The following is a 23,085-nucleotide window of genomic DNA, read 5'->3' as shown; positions in this document are numbered from 1 at the left end:
ACTCTGGGCCAGCCCGGGGCCTGGGGCGGCACTGGAGAGGAGAAGCCCCACTCTGGGCCAGCCCGGGGCGGCACTGGAGAGGAGAAGCCGGACTCTGGGCCAGCCCGGGACGGCACTGGAGAGGAGAAGCCCGACTCTGGGCCAGCCCGGGGCGGCACTGCAGAGGAGAAGCCCAGCCAGCCCGGGGCGGCACTGGAGAGGAGAAGCCCGACTCTGGGCCAGCCCGGGGCGGCACTGCAGAGGAGAAGCCCGACTCTGGGCCAGCCCGGGGCGGCACTGGAGAGGAGAAGCCCGACTCTGGGCCAGCCCGGGGCAGCACTGCAGAGGAGAAGCCCGACTCTGGGCCAGCCCGGGGCCTGGGGCGGCACTGGAGAGGAGAAGCCCGACTTTGGGCCAGCCCAGGGCGGCACTGCAGAGGAGAAGCCCGACTCTGGGCCAGCCCGGGGCGGCACTGCAGAGGAGAAGCCCGACTCTGGGCCAGCCCGGGGCAGCACTGGAGAGGAAAAGCCCGACTCTGGGCCAGCCCGGGGCGGCACTGGAGAGGAGAAGCCCGACTCTGGGGCAGCACTGGAGAGGAGAAGCCCCACTCTGGGCCAGCCCGGGGCGGCACTGGAGAGGAGAAGCCCGACTCTGGGCCAGCCCGGGGCGGCACTGGAGAGGAGAAGCCCGACTCTGGGGCAGCACTGGAGAGGAGAAGCCCGACTCTGGGCCAGCCCAGGGCGGCACTGGAGAGGAGAAGCCCGACTCTGGGCTAGCCCGGGGCAGCACTGGAGAGGAGAAGCCCGACTCTGGCCCAGCCTGGGGCAGCACTGGAGAGGAGACAAAGGACCATCGAGGCAGCGCCCGCTGGCCCCACGGCCCACACCTGCAGGCCTCTCCACCGCCTGCCTAGGCGAAAAGGGCCATGTGCCCTTTCACTGCCATGTCCTCCGCAGAGGCAGGGTGTCCCTCCAGGATGGAAACCCAGCAGGCCGGGAGTGGACACAGCTGCTTGACAGGGCCCTGACACTCAGGGTGACTCAGCCCCGGCGGGACCAGCATCCTCCCACGTGCTGACAGACCGGCTTGCAGAGTCACGCCAGCCCTGTTTCTCTGTCCTCTGAGAGGATAGCCAGAGCGGGGAGCTGCCGGGCAAATTCCGCCCCAATGGCTTCTTGCTGGCTCTGAGGAGACCCCCCCAAGCCTCGACTCCAGTACGGGGTCCCACTGGGTATACTGCTCCTCGGGGCTCTGCAGCCTGCCTGGGCTAGGCTGTCTTGTCTGGGCCCCAGCGGGCCAGGCAGAGAGTGTGCGACCTCCTCGGGGTATCTGCTCTCCAGCTGTGTGGTGACCCGTGGCCCCAGGCAGCTGGGCATCTTAACACTGGCAGGGCCGCTATAGCCTGTCGCTCAGACGTGGCCATGGAGCCCCCAGGCAGGCGTGGAGGGTGAGGGGGCATCTGCGTGCAGGGATGTGGAAGGTCTGCAGACAGCCACACTGCCCAAGTGGGTGGACAGAGCAGCCCACTTTGACAGGAAACCAGGTGGACAGGAAACCAGGCCCCTGTGGTTGGTCCTCCTTCCTGGGCCAATGCCACCCTGCCCATCAATTCTAAGCTCATTCCTCTCACACTTCCTCCTCTGCCCAAAAACCAGGTAGCAGAAAGGGCCTGGGGAAGAAGCGAGATTCTGAAATCAAAAGACCCCGTTGAGGGCAAACGTCCAGACCACGAGCTGAGGCCACCGAGCCCATCAAAACCGACATAGCTACTTCCGGCACACGTGTTTCCTGGGTGCCCCAAGGGCCCTGGAACCAACACGCCAAGGCTCGGCCTTCGGGGTGAGGCAGATGGCAGGCAGAGGGACCCAGGGTACCTGCTTTCTCTGCCCCAGATGTTGTTGCCTCTGCGTCCTAGCAGCAAGCCCAGAGGCCTGTACCAGAACCCACACGGACCCAGATCGCCTGGCAGCTCGGGCCCCAAACTCCTCTCTCTCCTCGTCAAACCAGCAGCCCCTGACCAGGACAAACAAGGGCAGCTGGACAGACTTCCTGAGGAGTGCCTGAAGCCAGAGGCAGAGAGAGCCTCATGGTATGAAGAGACTGAGGTACAATGAGGATCAGCACTTGACCAATGTCACACAGCATGTCACTGCCTCGGAGACAGCAGGAGCTAGGGCTCTGAAAGTCTGGGGGACACCAACCTCTGTGCATGCCACCAAGGAATTCCCGCCTTGGAAAGTTAAGACGGTGGTGGGCTGAGCTGCCCCAGAAACCCCTGTTCCAGGATCTCGAGTTTCCAGAAACCATTCCCTGGCACATCTGAAGGAGGTCTCAGAGCCTAGAGCCACTGGTCTCTCTGGGAAACGGGTGACCTGGGAATCGGGTGACCTGGGAAACGGTCTCCCCAGGAACACCTCAGGGGCTCTGGAGAGAGGGTCAGGGCACAGCACCCCCCCCCCAATACCACTCAGGGCTCTGGTGGCCCAGCATGGCCACCTTCCTTAGCCATGGGCTGCCGGGTGCATAGACCCCCACGGTAGCTCCTAGAGCCAAGAGAGGGCAGAGGCAGGGACAGAGCGAAAGCAGAAGCCAAGCAGAGGTGCCCATGGCTGGGTGGGCTCGCTGGCCGGGCAGGAGTCCGAGAGGGCCTTCAGCTCATTGCGCTGCCCCTGCCAAACAGAACCAGCACAGGAAACCAGGAGTCGACTGGAGCCCGGCTTCTGCTGGTGGGGACCAGGCGCCTCCCCAGCCGCCCCTCGTCCTCTCAGGAGCCGAGGCCGGGCGGGAAGGCAGGGGGGCTCCGCTCCCTCCCTCGGCCGTGGCCTGGCGGGCGGCTCTTACCTCTGGGCTCCTCTGCCTGTTTGGCGAGCTTGCGCAGCGCAGCGGCAAAGCTGGAGGACGGCGCGGCCTGAGCCGACAGCGCACTGCTGGTGGCGGGGCTGCCGCTGGGCACCAGGGCGCCATTGAGCGGCGAGGGGGTGAGGGGGTTGACGGTGGCGGTGGTCCTGGTCGCGGTGGAAAGCATTCCTAGTGAAGGGGACTTGGGCTCATGGCTCATGCCTGAAACAGGAAGAGAAGAACCAGAGGTCACCCAGAGAGCAGGAGGCCAGCACCAGAGCAGGGTCCGCGGTCTCAGGGGTCTGGCCAGCAGGTGGCATGCAAGGAGCAGGGGCAGCCCGGGCAGCCCCAAGGACAGGGGGGCAAAGCAGACAGAGCCAGAGCTGCAGAGAGAACAGGCTGCAAACCTGGGGTCCACCCAGTGCCCCCGAGGGTCCAGGGACACCCCCATCCTCTTGGATCCATTATAAAGAACAAGGTATGGCCCTGGCCGGTTGGCTCAGTGGTAGAGCGTCGGCCTGGCGTGCAGGAGTCCTGGGTTCGATTCCCGGCCAGGGCACACAGGAGAAGCGCCCATCTGCTTCTCCACCCCTCCCCCTCTCCTTCCTCTCTGTCTCTCTCTTCCCCTCCCACAGCCAAGGCTCCATTGGAGCAAAGTTGGCCCGGGTGCTGAGGATGGCTCCACGGCCTCTGCCTCAGGCGCTAGAATGGCTCTGGTTGCAACAGAGCGACGCCCCAGATGGGCAGAGCATCACCCCCTGGTGGGCATGCCGGGTGGATCCCGGTCGGGAACATGCGGGAGTCAGTCTGACTGCCTCCCCGTTTCCAACTTCAGAAAAATACAAAAAAAAAAAAAAAAAAAAAAGAACAAGGTATGCCCAGCATCTATGTGATTCCAGAAGCCCAATGTCTCGGCCTGCACAATCCTACAACCTCTCCAGGGCCACGGGCCAGGTCTGGGAGGACCTGATAGCGTGGGAATTCATCCCTTACTGGGCGGGGGTGGGGGGGCAGGGAGGGCGGCTGAGGCAAGGGGCGGGGCCAGCATTCTCAAACAAATAATGTCAGCAGAAAGAAAAAGGGCTCAACTGACAACGAAAATGAACACAAGCAGGCCAGGACTCACAGTTACCATGTTTCTGACATACCACCAGCGTAACGCTGGGGAGGCCGGCACTTCCCTGTCCCCACTTCAGAGAAATGGGACACAGGCTCAGAGAGAGCAGACGCAGTGTCTGACCGAGGCAGGCTGGCCTGAAGCCCTTCTCTGTTTTTACCATGCCCTCCAGAGTCCCAAAGCCACCCACAGACTCCAGATCAGTCTCTAGCTGAGAAAGTACCTCAGGGAACCTTCTGAGTCAGATGACAGGCAGAAGAAGATGGGCCACGTCAGCAGGCGATAGAAAAGTAAGGGACAGAACACAGCAGCCAGACCCCAATGTGGTCCCCCACCAGGCAGACCCTGTCCGGAGAGACTAAATGTACAAAACTGCAGATCCAACCGCCACCGCCAGGAAAGCCCTTCCCCGCTGGGAGCCAGGGTCAGGCCAGGCTGGCCAAGGAGCTGCTGCCCACCAGGCTGACATCAAACACCACGGAGGAGAACTTGCCACCTTCTCAAGAGCTCCCAGCCTTTCCAATCCCATCCAAGTGTCGGCGAGGAGGCTGATCCTCGCCCTGCCCCGCACGCCCGATCAATAAACGCCCAGCTCTGTCCTGGGCGGGAGACAGGAGCCATAAATAAGTTTTTCATGAACATTTCCTGTCTGTTCAGGGCCACCTGCCCAGCCTAATCCCTCCTCCCTCGCAGGGAAGTAAATCAAAGCCAATAGCCTCGGAGCTGGCAGGGGCAACAGGTCACACAGGGCGGAGCAAATTAACTTCCAAAACTCTAGACAGACACCTGGGAAAGCTGGGGAGTCACTTGGGGAGGGGTCCTTGGGAGTCACAATCACAGAACATCCAAGAACACAACAGGACAGGAACATGGGAGCCGGGCCCACCCCCAGGCTGTGGCCCCGCCCCAGAGCCCGCCTCGCCTCTGTGGGATTCTGTGTCAGGTCCCAATGGTTGGAATCTGCTTCCACACCTCCCCACAGGGTTACCTGAGCACAGGGGACTCCCCAGGGGCAGGTCCCCACGATCTGCCCACCTCCTGCTCTCAGAACTACACCAGAGAGGCCACCTGCCCCTGAACACATGTCCTAGCCCCGCGTCTCAGAGACCTGGGTCATGCTGAGGCCATTAGGCTCCTGCTGGATAGAAAATAATCTTGGGGGCTCAGGCCGGGTGCAGACAGAGCAGCAGCAGTGATGGGGGGGGGGGGGCTGGTGCATGAAAGACAATATTGATGCAGGCGCAAGCTCGAGGGAACACCATTCTTTCAGGCGAGGGCTTGTCCCTCGGGAACAAAGGACCCCCACAAGAGCCCCCGCGCCCACAGCCGGCAGGCGGCCTCCCAGCTGCCGGTGGGTCACGTGGGCAGCACTGCAGCAGTGCCCACAGCAGCAGCCCCACTGAGTGGCCCCGGCACCGACCTGAGGCTGACCCCCAGTGTCCTCCTCTTTCTGGAAGGGCAGGGGGGGAGGGGACCACATGTCCACAGCCACCTTTAGCCCAGCAGAGAAACCCAAGAACGGGGGGGGGGGGAGTGGGGGGGGGCACCTGGGTCCCTGCCCCCAGCGGCCTCATTGCCAAAAAGCGCAGGCTTCTGACAACAGTCCTTTCTCAGCCAACCTGGCAACCAGCCAGCCACTCAAGGACCGTTGAGTACGATGGACAACGGGCTCCGGAAGCCTGGCCCCTGGCAGGCGGTCTTTAGTGCCCTCTCTGTCTCCCATGGACAGCACGTCCAGGGATGGGAGGTGCCAAGGCCACCGAGTGAGCAGAAAGCAGGGGCCTGGACGCGAAGGCTCAGCAATGACTCAGCTGCCAGGCACCTGGGGCTTTAACTTGGCTCTAGAGCCTCCAGCCGGGTGACTAGGCAAGTCCCTTCAGCTCTCCGAGCCTCAGTCTCCTTATCTAGAAAACAGAGATAAGGAGAAAGTCTACCTCATAAAGGTTAATCCCATAAGGATTCAAGGAGCTAATTTATTCCCTGGGCTGCAGGGCAGGCACACCCCAGGGATCACCTGTTATTACACAGTTCACCAGCCAACTGGGGCAAAAACCCTGGTCCCAGGTCTGGAAGGGTGAGGCGTCTGGCCACGGCCACCCAGGTCAGGCTCAGCAACCTTGACCAGAAACTACTGGTTTTGTTTCTCCTGCCCTACTCAGGGCTTTGAGGGGTAGAGGCAACGTGGTGTTAGAAGTCTACACACTGACTGGGGTGGGGCACCCCAATACCGTGCCTGTGAGCCCACCCTGCTGCTGCCTTGCTCAGGCCTGGGAACAGCCAGGCCCAGCCTGGCACGTATGCGTCAGGCAGGGGGCCAGGTCCATGTCCGTGAGCGGACAGCAGTGGCAGCTGGTGAAGGCTGACACACAGGGACACCCCAGGGTGGAGGGGACCAGAACTCTTATCCTGCCGCCCACAGGGAAAACCAAAGAGGCATCCTCACACACAGGAGCTGATGTGGGCAGTCCACAAGTCCTCAGGGTCCTGCTCGGCACCCGCACTCAACGGGCCAATTTGGGTTTGGGGGGAGTTGTCTGGAGATGCTAAGCGGTGTACCCTAACAGCCCGGCTGCTGTGAGGCCCAGGCAGGGCATGAAGTGCACCAGGTGCTTGGCAGATAAAAGTGTGCAAGGAAGGATCCTAGGGCTCTCTCACCCAGGGGACGGCTAGGGAGCCCTTAGAGGTCACGGAGATCCTCGGGTCAGCTCTCAAGATAGCCCGGGGGCACACTGGGCCTGGGAGAGGCCACGGCGGGAAAACCGCCACTTTCTGCCCCGACCCCGTGCCCTCTCCTCAGGGGCTCCACGGTCCTCGGAGGCCGGAGCTGTTCGAACACTGGGGAAGGCCACACAGACGGTTCAAGGCCACACAGACGGTTCAAGGCCACACAGCTAAAGCGGAACATCTAGGACCCGAACCCCGTGTCTCGGGCTCAGACACAGCTCATCATACCTGCCCAGTCTGAGGCCTCACCGTGAAGCCTGACCAGAAACACACACACCCACACTAGAGAGCAAAAATATACGTGGCTACAGTAGGTGTCAGCTGCCTGCACAACCACGGTCTGAACACACTATGTGGAAAGAAGCTCCAGAAATAAACAATTCTCAAGTTTTAAATTGTGGCCTGACCTGTGGTGGCGCAGTGGATAAAGCGTTGACCTGGAAATGCTGAGGTTGCCGGTTCGAAACCCTGGGCTTGCCTGGTCAAGGCACATATGGGAGTTGATGCTTCCTGCTCCTCCTCACCTTCTCCCCCCCCCTTTCTAAAATGAATAAATAAAAAAAAAAAAAAATTAAAAAAAAAAAAAAAAAAAAGTTTTAAATTGTGCACCGTTCTGAGGAGCGTGATGAACTCTCTCGCCATCCTGCCCGAGATGTGACTCATCCCTTTGTTCAGTGTAGCCATGTGGTGCCCACCCTCTGCCTGCTGGTCACTTAGTAGCCATCTCGGTTATCAGATCAACTGTCACAACTGTATGTATCTCAGTGCTTGTTTTCAAGTGACCCTTATTTTACTTAGTAATGCCCCAGAGTGCGAGAGCAGGGATGCTGGAAACTCAGATATGCCGAAGAGAAGCAGTCAAGTCTCCGTACGGCCTGACCTGTGGTGGCACAGGGGGTCAAGTGTCGACCTGGAACGCTGAGGTCGCCGGTTCGAAACCCTGGGCTTGCCGGGTCAAGGCACAGATGGGAGTTGATGCTTCCTGCTCCCCCCACACCCCGTTTCTCTCTGTCCTCTCTAAAATGAATAAATAAAATCTTAAAAATAAATAAATTTTAAAAGTCATTTAAAAAAAGCCTACGTACGTACAGGAAAAGACACAGTATGTGTGGGGTTCAGTGCTGTCTACTGTCCGTGGGTTCCAGCATCCACTGAGGGTCCTGAAGTGTATTCCCTGTGGGTAAGGGGGACTGCTGTATGGTTTTTTAAATGTCCACAGACTCTGTCACTCATCCCTTGATGAGGTGGAGACTAATTCTCTTCCCCCAAATGTCGGCCAGACTGCTCATGAACAGAATCTGGCCGAAGCGGAGGCGAGGTCCTCAAGGGCACCTTGGCAGCCTGTGGAGAATCTTTGTATTCGGAGGAACAGCCTTGTGAGGTGCTCCCCTGGCAGCTGCTCCTCCAGCCCGGCTCAAGCCTTCTGGTGAGACAGAAGGCCCAGGCAACAGCTCAACTACAGCCTCACTGGAGACTGAGCCAGAAGCACCAGCTGAGCCGCTCAGGCATCCTTGAGTGATTTTTAAGTTTGGGATAGTTTGTTATGCAGCATCAGATAGCTGATACAGTCAGGGTCACCACAGGTTTGACTGATCGAGACCCACCCTTCTCAGCTTCTTCTACCTCTCTTACTTCTTAGAGCCCAAGAAGTTCAACTACCTAGTTATCTAACCACTATGCTATATACCTGAAACAAATACAAAATAATATTGAATATCAATTGTAATAGAAAAAGTTCAACCATCTGCAAAAAAGTACTCTGTACCTTACCAACAGAGTCCCCCAAATAGGCCCCTCCGATGCCATCATCTCCCTCTTCCTTCCCCCATTCCTCAGAGAGGTGGCCATCAGTGTGTGTGTGTGAGTGTGTGCACACGCACATTTTTTTTTTTTTTTTTTTTTTGGTGACAGAGAGAGAGAGGGGCAGAGAAAGGGACAGATAAGGACAGACAGACAGACAGGAAGGGAGAAAGATGAGAAGCATCAATTCTTCCTTGCAGCATCTTAGTTGTTCACTGACTGCTTTCTCATTTGTGTCTTGACCATGGGACTACAGCAGCGTGAGTGACCCCTTGCTCAAGTTAGCGACCTTGGGTTTTAAGCCAGTGACCTTTGGGTTCATGCCAGCAACTATGGGTTCGTGTCTATACCTCACTCAAGCCAGCGACCCTGCCCTCAAGCCAGATAAGCCTACATTAAAGACAGCGACCTCGGGGTCTCGAACCTGGGTCCTGCACATCCCAGTCTGATGCTCTATCCACTGCGCCACCACCTGGCTAGGCGCCATCTCTCTTTCAATACCAATGACCCTAGGACAAAACTGTCCTTGTGTCCATTCTACAGATAGGGGAGGGCAGGCCTGAACCCAGGGGCTAACAGATGGTCAGCAGCAGGACCAGGTTACTCAAACACAGCACTGATATCCCGTTTATATAAATCTAGCAGCTCCAGACCCATTCTGGGCCCGGAGGGGGGCCGGCTCTGCCCTGCCCCACAGCCCATGCCACACATCCACGGCCACAATAGACAGAAAGGAGGTACAGGGGGTGAGGATGGGCAGTGTAATTGTTGCACCTCCCAGCGACCAGTCCCAGAGGCCCGGGGAGCAGATGTGAGGTCACTGCCCAGTGGCTGTGTGACAGGCTGGCCAGCTGGCGACTCGGGTGAACACGCTGTGACCGCCAGCTGCCAGCGCTGGGAAGGATGGCACAGAGGTGCTGGATAGGCAGGTGGTGGCCACAGGGCAAATCCCAGGCCAGACCCCCAAAATGTCACTCTCTCCCCCTTAAGGCTGGTACTCGGTATTTTCCGGTGGCAGCAAGAGGAGCAAATCTCTTTTATTCTTTTAAACGTCTCTATGTTCTGGTATTTCTGCAATGAACCAGGTGTTCCAAAAAAGGGGGGCCTCTCAGAGAGATGGAGACTTGCCTACGGGCAGAGCCAACAGGAGCACGGGGGTGTCCCCCAGACTGGGGCCGCTAGCCAGGTGCAGAAGCCGAGGGAACTGGGGGTGCCCCTGACAGAACCAGAACCCAAACCTGAATCCGCATACACAGCCCCCAGCCCGCCTCTCCGGTCACCAGGTTCCTGTGGACAGGTCCACCCTCTGCCCCCACCACCCGCCTCTCTGGTCACCAGGTTCCTGTGGACAGGTCCACCCTCTGCCCCCACCACCCACCTCTCTGGTCACCAGGTTCCTGTGGACAGGTTCACCCTTTCCCCCCGCCACCCACCTGAATGTCACTGTCAAGTTCCTACTGCCATTCAAAGACAGCGACACCTCTCCTCCCCCACTGAACCTGCCCTCTCCTTCCTCGGACAAAGCCTGGCACCTGCTCCCCAAACCCTGCTGGCAGCCTGCAGCCCTATGTATAGCCCCCATGGGCTCCTGGGGGTCCCCCAAAGCCAGTGTCCTTGCCATGGTGTCAGCCATGGGCTCCAAAAGCTACGAGCCAGGAAAACTGCTCTGCTGATGTCAGGTCACTTAAAATAGAATTCCAAATGAGCAGCTTCATTAGGAGTCTAAAATTAGCATTCCTCCTCAGCATGTGTGCATCAGAAGGATGGCAAGGGGGTCCGGGGGACACCGCGGCCAGAGCCGGCGGTTCCCTCCTATCTAGGATTGAGGACAGGGGCCCAGCTCGGGGGCCCAGAAACCCATAGAGGGTCACCTTGGTTGGACCTGCTTTGGCTTGACAAGGCCTCTGAGAACCTCCCACCCCCGCCAGGCCCTGTACCCCGTCCCTGCCTAGGAAGGGGGGCCTGGGCCTCCCACACACGGACCTTCCCTGGCTGAGGCCAGGCGCTGTGACAGTGGAGGCCCAGGGGTAGGTGGGTCGGTGGGAGCCTGGGGGCGGCCCCTGCACCCTCAGGAGGCCCCAGGGTGCCTACTCCCCCTGCCCTCATTAGAGAGGTATTTATTAACTTCTGCGCTTCTAGCCATTGACTGAATTCTTGTCTACATTATCAGCTCATGTAAATTCATTATCCTAACAGCTGGGAATAAGCTTTGCTGCGTGAAGGCCAATGATGGATGAGGGCTCAGGGACTGGGGGGTGGTGTGCGGAGGCAGGGCCAGCCTGCCTCTCTGCTGTACAAGCTCTCCCGACACATCTGACTCAGCAGGAGGATGAGCTGGGTTCTGCGGCCTCCTGGCCTTCTCATCTGCATCACAGGCTGCTGTCCTCTAGACAGGGCCTCCTGCCCTCATCGGCTGTCCGGCCCCGCCCCCCGGAAGAAAAGAGCCAGCACAGCCAGACCCCCAAAGGCAAAATCCCAACAGCTCCTGGTCCCTCTCCGAGCCCCAGCTTTCTACCCCTCCGGAGCCTTCTAGGGCTAGCCCAACAGAACCCAGAGCCCTCCCCCACCCTGCACCCTTGCTAGAGGCTGAGAGCAGGCAGAGAGGAAAAGCCAGGGGCACACAGCATCAACAAAGTAACCCACACAGCATCAACAAAGTAACCGGTGCCTGCCGCTGGGGGGGGGGGGGGGCCCTGGAGTGAGGAGATCGCTGGCCCTGTCTCAGAGAACCCTGGTGAGGCCCTTGCCTCTTCTGCTGCTTCTACCCAAGTGTGGTGTCTTTCATCAGTACTTTTCTCTCTCCTCTGCCTGGGTTTTTAACATGACTAAGAAGCAGCACAAAGCTTTAAAAAAAAAAAAGGCAAGGAAGATCCCAGCGCAAAGGGCTGGCCAGCTGGAACACCCAGGATGTTTTCCCAGAACCCACCTTGCTCTGTGTTCCACAGAACAGACCCCATCGGGGTGCACGCTTTCCAAAGGCTCCCAACAGCAGGGTTTAAGAAGTGGGAGAGGCCCCTACCCTTCCATTACATGTGGTCCCGGCTCCTGCTCCCTCCTCTGCGCCACGGTGGAGGGGCCTTATTAATCAGCACTCGGCCTCCCTCCCTTTTTCCCTCCTTCCCTCCCTCCCTCCCTCTCGGCCTCCCGTGGACCCCATAATTACCACTTCCTTTCATCCCTGCTCTTCCCGGCTCCAGACCTCAGGCCTGCTCCCTCCATGCTCTGTAATTACAAGCTAATAGCTGAGATGAATTTTCTGCTGGCTCCCGGTTCAAGCACCAATCCGCCCCTTCCCCCTGACAGCTCCCCCTGGGGTAATTACACCCCGCGAGGCTGGGCCCAGCAGGGCTTCACTTGCAGGCCCCATGCGCAATCTGGACTTGCATTCTCTAATCACCCCTCTTGGTAATTTTTCATTACCGCAAAAGAAATGTTTGTGAACAAATAAAGGGCGTCCCCCAACCCCGGCTTGGGGCCCCTGCGCCCCCACTACAGGGGAAATGCTTCTGCAGCCTTCACAAGGCCGGGTCACCCTGTACACACTTGGCGGAAAGCTGCCCGGTGCCACGTGATCCTGGGAGCCAGAGAGGCTTCATAATAAATTCATTATTATATTTGCCTTTGGGTGTTCTGAGCTCACTCGCACGCACGCACGAAACCATTTTTCTTGGGGGCGGGTGAGGAGGACGCACAGGGGTGCCCTGCTGGGGCCTTCCTGTTCTTCTTCTACTCAGGACGCCCCCCTCAGGGTGTAGGCTTCTGAGGGGATTGGGGCCTTTCTGTTGCCCTGTGTCCCTGAACTGGACTTACTCTCCTAAGCTAATGCCCTGAGTAGCTGGCAGGCTGAGCCAAAACCCTCGCTAATTGCTGGAGCAGGGAAGGCCCCAGCAGATGGCCTGGATCCTGACCTGGAACCAGAGAGAGAGACCAGTGAAAAGGGCCCAGAGAACATAATGGGGGGGGAGGGGAAGGGGAAAGAGGAGAACAGGAGGGGAGGCCAGCCTGTGTGTCTGTCTACAGGGGACCCGGGCCCAGGAGTAAACGGAGTAACAGAGCCCCTCGGTTTACGAGGCTGCCACCCTCCCCTGTGCAGACCTGTCACTCAGCAGCATTTATTAAGTCACTACAGGATGCTGAAGGAAGGAGCTTAGGAGCAGACAGCGTCTGCCAGAACCTAATCAATGACAATGGGAGCCCACCCCCAGCGGGGAGTCTAACCCCCCCTCCCCAAGCTGGCACCACAGGGTGAGCTGTTTGCAACGCTAATTCTGAGTGGGATGCCCCCGCAGCTGCAGCAAATGGGGGTTGATGGGGGCGGCAACATTTAGGTTTCTCCCAGCCCTGCCCACCCACTGCCATGTTAGTAACTCAGGAAGCTGTCCCGGGCTCTGGGGAAAACACCAGCCAAGAGCTTTCAGGAGACCCTTACACACGTGTGCCACTCAGTACAAGTGTGCCATACCGGTGGGCAGATCTGGCGGGTCTCTCTCGGGCTCACCAGTGGGGGATGTCCTGAGTGGAAGCCATGAAGTGGGTGGCAAAGACAGCAGTGGGCACAGGGCTGGCTTCCAAGGACAGTCTAGGGGTTGAGGTGCAAGGCCACAGATAACTGGGAGTCCCAGAAGTTCCGGTGGAGGCGAAGGACGGAAGTCAGGCAACAGATGGCAGCAACATTTGACAGAGATTATTCTAAGCTGTTGCGTCTGGGAGAAGCCTGGGCGGGACAGATGAAGGGCTGAGAGTAGCGAGGGGGTGGCGGGGCCATCCTGGGAGGGGCGGGAAGAGGCAGAAACCAGCAGTCAAGGGGACTGGCAGGGCCTGAGAGCCAGGGGGAAGCAAATGATTAAGATAAGGACGAGAGAGGGACATGGTCAAGGTTGCAGCTCAGCATCCTGGACCCGGGAGCCATTCCCTAACGACATCAACGGCAGGGACAGTTTCCCAAGCTCATTCTAGAACACTTTGTAAGGGCCACACTAACTGCTTTGCCCAGAGCATCAGTCCCTTCACAATAACTCCATGAACAACAGACTGCAGCAGACCAGAAGTCAGGCAGGCCACCCAGGGTCGCACTGCTGAGCCAAGAGCGCGCCCAGGACTGACCCCGGCTGGCCTGATTCCCACCCCTTCATCACCCTGCATCCAATGCGCTACGCTCAGGGTTCCCAGGGCCAAGGAGACTCCATACCACGAGTTTATCCCACCTCTTACCCCCACTCTACAGATGGGTAAACGGAAGCTGGGAGAGAGTCCCACCCTTGTCTAAGTTTGCACAGTGAGAGGCTGAAGAGCTGGGATAGGAACCCAGTTTTTCTTGTTGCTGTACCAGAAATGTCCTTTTAAAAATGAGCAGGCATTGGAACGGAGGGAGCCCTCCCCCAACCAGGGGTAACCTCCCATCTGGAGAGCTCAGCCCTATGTACTGCCCCCATTTTATACGGGGTACCAGTGAGGACCAGAGATGACACAAAGCCAGGAAGTCGAGATGAGAAGCTGACCTTGGGATCTGCCCTTACCCCGAACCCCACGTTCCTGTGGCACCAGGCTGGAGCCACAGGAGGCCTAGGACACAACCTGGCGGTGGCCCTTTGTGTACCTGTGGCACCTGAGCTAACCAGGCCACCTCCGAGCAGAGCCTCTTTCACAATGGAGCCCTTTCAGTGACTCCGGAGGTGCAGAGTGCAGGAAGCGGCTGGGGGTCAAAGGTGTCCAATGCAGACGAGAGGTCCCCAGGGAGAGGAACCCAGCCTGGCCAGGAGGTGGACACGGAACGCCTCTAACTTTCCATAGAGCGGCAGGCCGGAGCCAGCAGGTGGGGAAACAGGCCAGGAGGGCAGGGGTCAAGGCCAGATCCTCACTCCAGAGGCTATTATCACTGGACTAGGGGGAAGATGCAGCCGAGACTTCTGCCTGACCAGTCCCAGGCCTCACTTCTGGCTTCCTCTCCACAGAGAGGAGGCTGGGCCCAGCAATCTGAGTGTCCACACAGCTCCTGCCCCACCCCTAAGGTGAGAAGCTCCTCTAGAAGAGAGGGAGGAACAGAGAACGTAAGGCCATTTGTGCCTTTGATGTCAGGGAGGGATGGGCATTCTCCACCCTGCTCCCCTGGGGGTGAGTCAGGGCACTGGGATCACTGGTTGGAAAACCAGCCAGAAGATTAGTTCGCTGCCTGGCCCCCAACTTAGCTTCTTGGCAGGGGCCCCGGCGGTCACTGTGTGGGCCAAGCCTCAGTCTCCAGTACTCCAGAGGGGGGAACGACGGGACAGAAAGAGGCAGAGGCTAAGCAGGCCTCCTTTAACCCACAGATCTGTTTTTATTTGGCCTGAAGTTGTGTTGTTTGAATGAAAATCAATGGAAAACATTTTAAGACAGAAAATTTCAAGTCAAAGCGAAGATTTCCAGTTTCTCTTAAAAAAAAAACAAAAAAACGGAAGCCACAAAACCATAATCCTGAGGGTGGCAGTTGTCCCTTAGCCTGCCCCCCAGTCTCCCGCTTGCCAGCCTACTCCCTATCATCTCCTGGTCCACTTGTACCGAGCCGGGGACAGTCTCTCCAGGGCTGGAACCCTTTGTGGACTCAGGCAATGAATGAACAGCGTCTGGAGGAGCTTCATAAACATGCAGCGGCCAGGACCCTCGGCTCAGAGGTTGTCAACATCTTAATTCAATCCAGATTCAGCAGGAAGAGGTCAACCCCTCCACCCTCAGCCTCGGGGGTGAGGGCCCAGCAGGCAGGAGGCCGTGATCCTGGCGCGTGTCAACCGCAGGTGGGTCTCGCTTGAATCAAAGCCAGTTCACTCAAGCCAGGACTGGCCTCAGAAATTATAAAATGGTTTTTGCTTTTGCAAACATGACCGTTCTCTTGATGGTCTGCAGACCAGACATTCTACTCTCACCAGAAAAACACACCTACTGACTTAATTCTGCACATCGTTTTTACCCAGTTCACAGATGCTCACTGTAGACAGGTTAAACCCTGAGAATACCCTCCCCCCAAGCATGCTCTACCGAGGCCGAGAAGGTACGGGGTATCCAAGGTAAGATCCAGAAAACCCCCAAGTTCTCATGATCATGAGGTTTCCTCATCCATATGTACCTACTGTCTCCAAAGCCCCATGTACCACGCCCACACACCAGTAAATGCCCCACTGGGAAAAAAAACCAACCGCCCTCCAGCCAAAACGGACCTCAGAACAGCGCCACCAGGGCAAAGCTTGCATAACAGTCACAAATGACAAATCGTCAGCTTCCTAGTCCCAACTGTGCTCTAAGGGCTGGCAGGCTGGTCACCATCTTCTGGCCACAACTGCCACCAACTGCTGAGTAGCCGACTGCTTAGGTCTAAATACTTCTTGACGCTGCTCGAAAAACAAACAAACAAAAAACATGGCCTTGTAGCTTCAACTGGGAACCTGCAAGGCTCTAGCAACCCGGGCAGGATGCTCAGATCCGGAACTGGCTCTCCCTGGTGCCAAGAACCCCCCCGCCCCCCGGGAAAGTGTAAGCAAATTCTCTTGGATCACACCTTGGGAAGCTGCCCAGTCCACGCCAAGATCTGCTGTGGATGCAAAAAAAATCCTCAAGCACAGTCCTTACTGAACGTAGGGTAGTCTTTCTCTCATGGGGCCAACAACTATCCTTAAAGGCCAAGGGTTCAGGGGCAGAGAGAGACCCCCACTAGCCAGAAGGGGGCAGGGAAACCAAGCTCTGGGTAGCTGACTGCAGGTGGGCAGTCACCTTCTCCACAGCTCCTCCTGGACGACCCGGCAACTTCTCAGGAGCTCAAGCCTTCAAACCTGTTTCCCTTCTCGGAATGTCTTCAAGAGAACAGCGCCACCTGTGAACCCGCTCATGGTGCCTGTGAGAGCACTGACAGGCATGCCAGGAACACTGCTGGGAACTGTGGCATGAAACCCCGAAGTCCAGCAAGGGACCTGTCTGCATAAACCCAGCAGCCCATTAAAACCACATGAGACAAAGTACAGCCGCGAGGAAGAACACAGTCCTACCACTTCCAACCTGGGAACCGTCTATTTAGTTAAAATACACTCCCTGCACTTAAGTTACAGGCTCCAGTGTCTGGCATCCCTATCAAGAAAGCCCTCCTTAGTCTTACAAAGTCTAGTAAGATGTATATTTAGGCCTAACTTTTTGCAACTAGGTGTTTTCACTTATGTGTTAAAAAAAAAAGAGGCCTTGGCTCCTTGGCCTCTGCCCCAGGTGCTAGAGTGGCTCTGGTCACGGCAGAGCGACGCCCCGGAGGGGCAGAGCATCGCCCCCTGGTGGGCAGAGCGTGGCCCCTGGTGGGCGTGCCGGGTGGATCCCGGTCGGGTGCATGTGGGAGTCTGTCTGTCTCTCCCTGTTTCCAGCTTCAGAAAAAAAAAAAAAAAAAAAGAGGCCTTAAATTCAATCTCTTTAAAACAAACAGTCTCAGCCCACACCTGGGCAGGGTCCACAAGAAATCCTCTAAGAGACCACCTAAACTGTGCCCCCAGTGCCAAAGGCCGAGGGCAGAATGGGGCCAATGCAGAGCCTTGGTTTTCTCAACTGTTAACTGGGGAGAACTAACTAACCTAACCCACACACTGGGGAAGTGGCAGACGATGGTCAAGCAGCCCCTAGTCCTGAGGGCAGAAGTCCTTCCAGTGTTCCATCTGATTCGTTCGGAACACTAGTCCCAACGAATTACCTGTATTCAACTTTGCAACTATAACACTAAGCACGGCAGCAGCCGTTGTCCAATGAACCCTCATGTACTTTAGTAAAAAGCCACCTATCACATGTAAAAAAAAAAAGGTACCAAACTGCACTTAATGAACACAGAGAATCCAGTAGGATGAATCCACTCACTTCCTTGACTTTTTATTCTCTACTAGTTACCAGCTTATGACTGCAGGCCCCTCCGTTTCTCCTAGCTAACGGTTACAGGGATCATCTTGACTTTCAAAGTTTTGAAAATCAGACCCATCTCAAGGGAGGATGAAACAGCAGAGTGAGACCACCTCCTCCATACCCGGTGTACACACTACAGCCCAGCTCGCTCCTCTAGGTACAGACAGGGATGCTCCTACCTGGTCACTACATCCCGGAGATAACTCATTAACCCACATCAAGACCTGCCGTGGCATGGAACGCTGCACCATGGGATTGCATCACACAAAGGCATTCGTCCCTCTTGTTACCAAAGGACTCGGCGGAGGGCTGGCAGCGTCCCAGGACCTCAGGAGCCCCGCCTGCCCCTGCCAGCAGGTCCTGTCCTCTCCAGCTTGACACAGACTTTCCTTCGGGATGGCTTAACCTATCCAACATCAATACTGCCCTGACCAAAGCTCACAGATCGATTTCTTTTATTGCTGCTGGCAGCCACAGACCTGCCATCTGAGCACAGGAAGGGCAGGGCTGGGGGAGGGGTAGTCATGTGAAAAAGCGCCTCCCTCCTCCCAGACCCAAGGTGCAACACCCGAGGGAGGCAACAAGTTGCCTGAAAAGGTGTGTGTGCGTGCCCTGGCCGGTTGGCTCAGCGGTAGAGCGTCGGCCTGGCGTGCGGGGGACCCAGGTTCGATTCCTGGCCGGGGCACATAGGAGAGGCGCCCATCTGCTTCTCCACCCCTCCCCCTCTCCTTCCTCTCTGTCTCTCTCTTCCCCTCCCGCAGCCAAGGCTCCATTGGAGCAAAAGATGGCCCGGGCGCTGGGGATGGCTCCTTGGCGCTAGAGTGGCTCTGGTCGCAGCAGAGCAATGCCCCGGAGGGGCAGAGCATCGCCCCCTGGTGGGCAGAGCTTCGCCCCTGGTGGGCGTGCCGGGTGGATCCCAGTCGGGCGCATGCGGGAGTCTGTCTGTCTCTCCCCGTTTCCAGCTTCAGAAAAAAAATACAAAAAAAAAAAAAAAAAAAAAGGTGTGTGTGCGTGTGTGCTGAGACCCTAGGAGTGGGCTGAGACCCTAGGATGTGAGGTGAGCCCCAGGAGGACACGTTTGGCTGATGCCTCTCTAGCAGGGGCTTACGTGGCACCTTGAGCCTTTGAGTCTTGAGGGACAAGTAGCAGCAGCCCCTCCCTACCCCAAACACTGCAAGGTGCAGGGTCAGGGGCACAGGCAGAGTCTTTTGGGCCTCCCAAGTTAAAATCTCAGTATTCTAGAGTCACCCTCTAGACAGGGATGAATGTCAGCCCTCCACGATGGCAGAACTGAACCCATGGATGCAGAGGCCCACACCATCTTACGGATGGGACACAGCTGTGGGGATGATGATGGCAGGAGGGTCTGTGTCATCATCTGTCCGCCTGGAATGCTCCCATCCAGCTCTGGCAACCTCAGAGCCACTACAATGTGCAACTCCTCACACACACGTTAAGTCTTCCAGCTGGAGGAACCGGTTCTGGAATTGGAAGGTTTGGCTAGCACTCCAGACAGACACAGAAGCCACCCATCCAAATATAACTCTCTGCACTGGAAGGCCCTTTGGAAGAGGGGCTGATCCTCACCTGGGCCAGGTAAGAATTACCGTCAGGGTCATACCAAGGCCCAGAGCCACCCAGTGACCTGGCGATGGGGTTGTGGGTAGTCAGAGGCCTCCATGCCCACTGTGTTTCTCCACCCTCCCCTGGCTAAGTGAGGGTGCCTGTTTCATAGGGATGTTTGCTCTGGCTGGCTGGATTGCACCCACCAAGTCTGGGGCCAACAGGGCGTTCTGGCTTCCCTGGGGAGACCCCATTTCTCAAGAAGCACCATCCACCTTCCCTGGGAAGAACTGCTTTGCTTATCTACCCCCACTCCCACCCCCAAGGCCCTTCTAGCTCAGCTGGACTTCATACTGCAGTCACCTGAGGAAGAGGGCTTATAAAATACAGATGCCTGTGCCCTATCCCTTAGAGATTTGGGCTTAATTGGTCACCAGTCCAGCACAGGCCTAGGGACTCCCCAGGTGATTTGGAGTTGCATCCAAGAATAAACACTTCAGTCCTGATGTTTCCTGTTCCTGCCACACCTCCTTCCTCAGTTAAAAGTCACCCCTCAGAAACCCTAAGTCCCACTGGAACGCCGCAAAGCCTCAGGTTCAGCCAGATCTCCTTTCCCGGAGATGCTCACCAACTTGCGCCCCTCCCCTCCTCTCCATCCCAGGCTCCCGAAGCTGCTCTCACTTCGCTGCAGTGGCTTCCCCCTGCTAACTCGGGAACCTGGTCAAAACACGAGGCAGGGAGGGGCAAGGCAAGGACCCCTAGGATTTGGAGCTGACTAGGGAGTCCCCGGTGGAGGAGCAAACAGCCTGAGCAAAGACGAGGCCAGGAGCAGGAACGCCTGTGGTTACATCCAGCAGGTGCAAGCGAGAAGGCCGGTGGGGGCAGAAGCTGCAGAGGAGAGATTAAAAGGCCCCCAGCGCGGTTCTGGCAGGTGTGCGAAGGGCCGCCCTGGACGTGTTCCTGTGTTATCTGTCTGTACACCTCCCAGCAGCCAGAGTAGGCTGGGTTCATAAAAGGCACTCGATAAATTCTCATTGACAGGAACATTCTGAAACGTCACCTCCTGCCTGTGGCCTCGGCTGGGGAGAAAGACCAGTGTGGGGAAGTGAAGCCAGCAGCTCAGCGACCTACATGCTCTCCGCAAGAGGACAGAAATTAAAGCCAGAAGGGGTGTTCTTTAGCACGCTGGCCACAATGAAATGTCACCCAAAATGTGGAGCCCTGCAGGTTAAACACACAGCTCTCCAAGCATCAGGGGAGGGGGCAGGCGGCCTCATGCAGCCCTGTGGCTTGGAGACCGCTGGGTTGCCATAACAGAGGTAATTAAAGTGCTACCACCCAACCCCAGGCTGGTGTGGACTTCGAGTAACCCAGGCTGGGAATTCCAAGCCTTCAGATGGGGCCAGGAAAAACCGGCCTTGCTAGCTGACTCCACAAGCCCTTGCGAGTTCCTGGGGCAAGGAGAGAGGCAGCAGTTACATCTTGCTCACCTGCGTTCCTCTGGCAAAGTAGGCAGAAGCTGCCAGCACTCATCTCTCAGGTAAGGGCTCAGGGCTTGGAGGCCCCTGACACCATGGCCGAGGGTACTCACGACAGAGCTGGGGAAATCTCCAGCTTGGAGATGCAGGACATATAGGTCAACCACAGAGAGGCGCTGTATAAACTCTGCTCTGGTTCCTCTGGCCAGAGGTGGCTGAGCCCAGGGGCAGACAGCTTCTGGTCAAACCACAAGGCTCTTTCAGATCTGCAGCCCCTGAACTTCCCCTAGAGACAGGGAAGCTATTGGCAGCTAGAGGACTGCCTGAGGGGACAGTTGTGCAAAGGCCACTGGAACTCCCAAAGGGGTACAGTTCTTGCTGTGAGCTCTAGTGCTGGCCCCATATCCCTTGGTCTCAGTATGCTCACCCGTCAGGGGACTGGTTCTGGTCCCAGTGTGTGCATTAGAATCACCGGGGGAGCCTTGAGAACATCCCTTCTCCCCTGGCTCCCATTGGGGCCAGTAACAGAGGCTCTGGCTTAACTGAATTTGGGGAGATGTGGCCACCAGCAGTTTTAGAAGTTTAAGCTGGGGGATCTAGAACCCTTTGCAACTCTGATAAGTTAGGATTCTGAAAACGATGTTCCATACACGTCACTGCATGTTTTGTAGAGGACAGCCTATTGCCTTGGTCAGAGTCTGGCCCCACAGATACGACCTTACCTGGAACAGGACGGGCCTCCCGAGGGAAGAGTATCCTCAGGTCCCACCCTGGCTGCTTTCCCGCCCCAAAGCTCACAGAAGAAATCCACCAAGTATCAAAAACCTAGCTGGCTCTAGCAGCCTTTGCCTCCTTGCTGCAGCCTACTGCTTCCAGACAAAGTGACAAAAGCTATTGGTCACCAGGACCCCCCCTCCCCCCACCCCGACCCCAGAGGTCAGGGCCGCACTGATACAGGCTGTTAGGAGGAACTACCAGTGTAGTTGCTTTGGTAGAGCCAGCCTGCTGGGCGCTTCCTAGTCCTCCTGGGCGGGGCACGACTCCCCGGCACAGAAGGCAGCTGGGATGACACAGGGCTGCCAGTCTGAGCCGCACCCTGGGCCCTCTCACCTGTGGCAGGGCCTGGCTGAGTCAGGTGGCAGCCTGTGCCTCAGATTCCACCATCCCTGTGGGAGGAGGCGTCCCTTAAACACAGGGTGAGCAACACTTATGTGCTCCAAGCTTAAGTAACAACCAAGGGAGGTCCAGACACAGGCTGCTCACCTGCCCTTCCCGACTTTCCACTCCTCGGGAACACTCCCCCTTCCCGCAGAATCCCAGGGGAGAGGGCCCAGGCAGCTAACCAGAGGACATGTTTCAAGACTCTCCGCGGAGAACTTCAGCCCCTCCATCCTTAGGCTCCTGGAATCGCTTAAGCCAGGAGGTTCCCGTCCCTACTCCAATAAGCCTTTTGTTTCAATGCCTTTCACAAAAGGAATCCTTTATTTCATCTGGTGGTCCTGCTTTTTGTTTCCAAACCCCAACCTGTGTGGGCCCCAGATAAGACACTGCAGGGGTTAACAAGGGTCTTAATGTATTTTAGTCCCTCGTAGCAAGTCACAGACAAAGACTAGTTTGCAAACAAGAGCCAAATCTACTTACTCAACACTGTCCGGTCTCCACCACCCAGCTGGGGGCCGGTAGGTGCTCCTGGCCAGGAACACAACCCTTAAAACTTAAAGAGCAGTGCTCCAGCAAGGGGCCCCCAGCCCTTTACATGAAGTGGACCAAGGCCCTCCGCCCTATAAAGTGGCGGCGGAGTACCTCCTTTTCCCCAATAATGGGAACCCTCTTTTCCTCATGACCTGAGCCTGGAGCCTATGTAGTCCCCTCTTCCCCCATTCCGTGCTCTGGAGGGATGGGGGGAGCACGAGCCGGAGCCGGAAGGGGAAGGTGGGAGGGCGAGCCCTTGCCCGCTCCGCCTCCACGAAGGGAATTTAATTAGCCTGCTGAAGAGGCAGGCAGGCAGCCGAGGAGGTGTCTCTGGTGCTGCAATATAATTGAATCGGCTCCACTCGGTCGGGCCACTCGCCGCCCATCAGCACGGCCGCCGGCCCGGGAGGGCTGGGGGCAGGGACGCGCATCCAGGCGGAGCAGGAAGGGCTGGGAAGGAAAAAAGGGCAGCCGAGTAGGGGGCGGCGGATGCAATCACCCTCCCACCTCCGAGGCCGGGGCAGCCATCTTCGGAAGGGGAAGGGAACCGCTCCAATGAGGCCGGGAGGAGGCAGGAGAGAAGCAGCAGTCCCGGGGCGCGCCCTTGGGAAGCAGGGCGTGGGGGTCGGAGGCTCGGGAGGCTGCAGTTCCGCCCTCCCAGCGGTATCCCCGCTTCGTTTCGAGGGAAGGGGGAGGGGAGCAAGACAAAAACACAAACCGCGAGGCCCCAGCCGCCGCCAGCACCTGCCGCGGGGGGCGCACCGCGGCCCCCCTTGCTCACTCCCCCGCAGCGCAAAGTTTTCACTCTGGCTCCGGAGCGTCGACAGCTCACCCAGAGTCCCCCAGCTTCCCACTCTCCACCCAACCGTGCGCACTTACGCGCCCCTCGTCCCCCTCGCCGAACGCAACCACCAATCCCACGCTCCGCGGCGACCCATGTTCCCTCCTGGAACCAGGCGGCACAGGCTACGACTCGCAGAGGGCGGGGGCCTCTGGTCGCCT

General features: G+C 57.8%; 1 protein-coding gene across 5 annotated transcripts in view; it reads right to left on the bottom strand.

Moving 5' to 3' along the window:
* GSE1 (Gse1 coiled-coil protein) overlaps positions 1 to 23,085 on the bottom strand; it is a 471,483-nt gene that overhangs the window by 39,514 nt on the left and 408,884 nt on the right. For 4 of the 5 annotated variants that reach the window (XM_066349514.1, XM_066349513.1, XM_066349510.1 and 1 more), the window contains exon 3: positions 2,821 to 3,039. The exons of the other annotated variant lie outside the window; for it this stretch is intronic. In XM_066349514.1, the coding sequence (XP_066205611.1) occupies positions 2,821 to 3,039 (219 nt within the window). The remainder of the gene's footprint in view (positions 1 to 2,820; positions 3,040 to 23,085) is intronic. 5 annotated transcript variants of the gene reach the window in all.

This window comes from Saccopteryx leptura, chromosome 9, assembly GCF_036850995.1.
Source record: "Saccopteryx leptura isolate mSacLep1 chromosome 9, mSacLep1_pri_phased_curated, whole genome shotgun sequence".
In the NCBI taxonomy this organism is placed as follows: Eukaryota; Metazoa; Chordata; class Mammalia; order Chiroptera; family Emballonuridae; genus Saccopteryx; species Saccopteryx leptura.
Note: the sequence above shows the minus strand (reverse complement) of the source record. Positions and strands in the feature narration are given on the sequence as shown.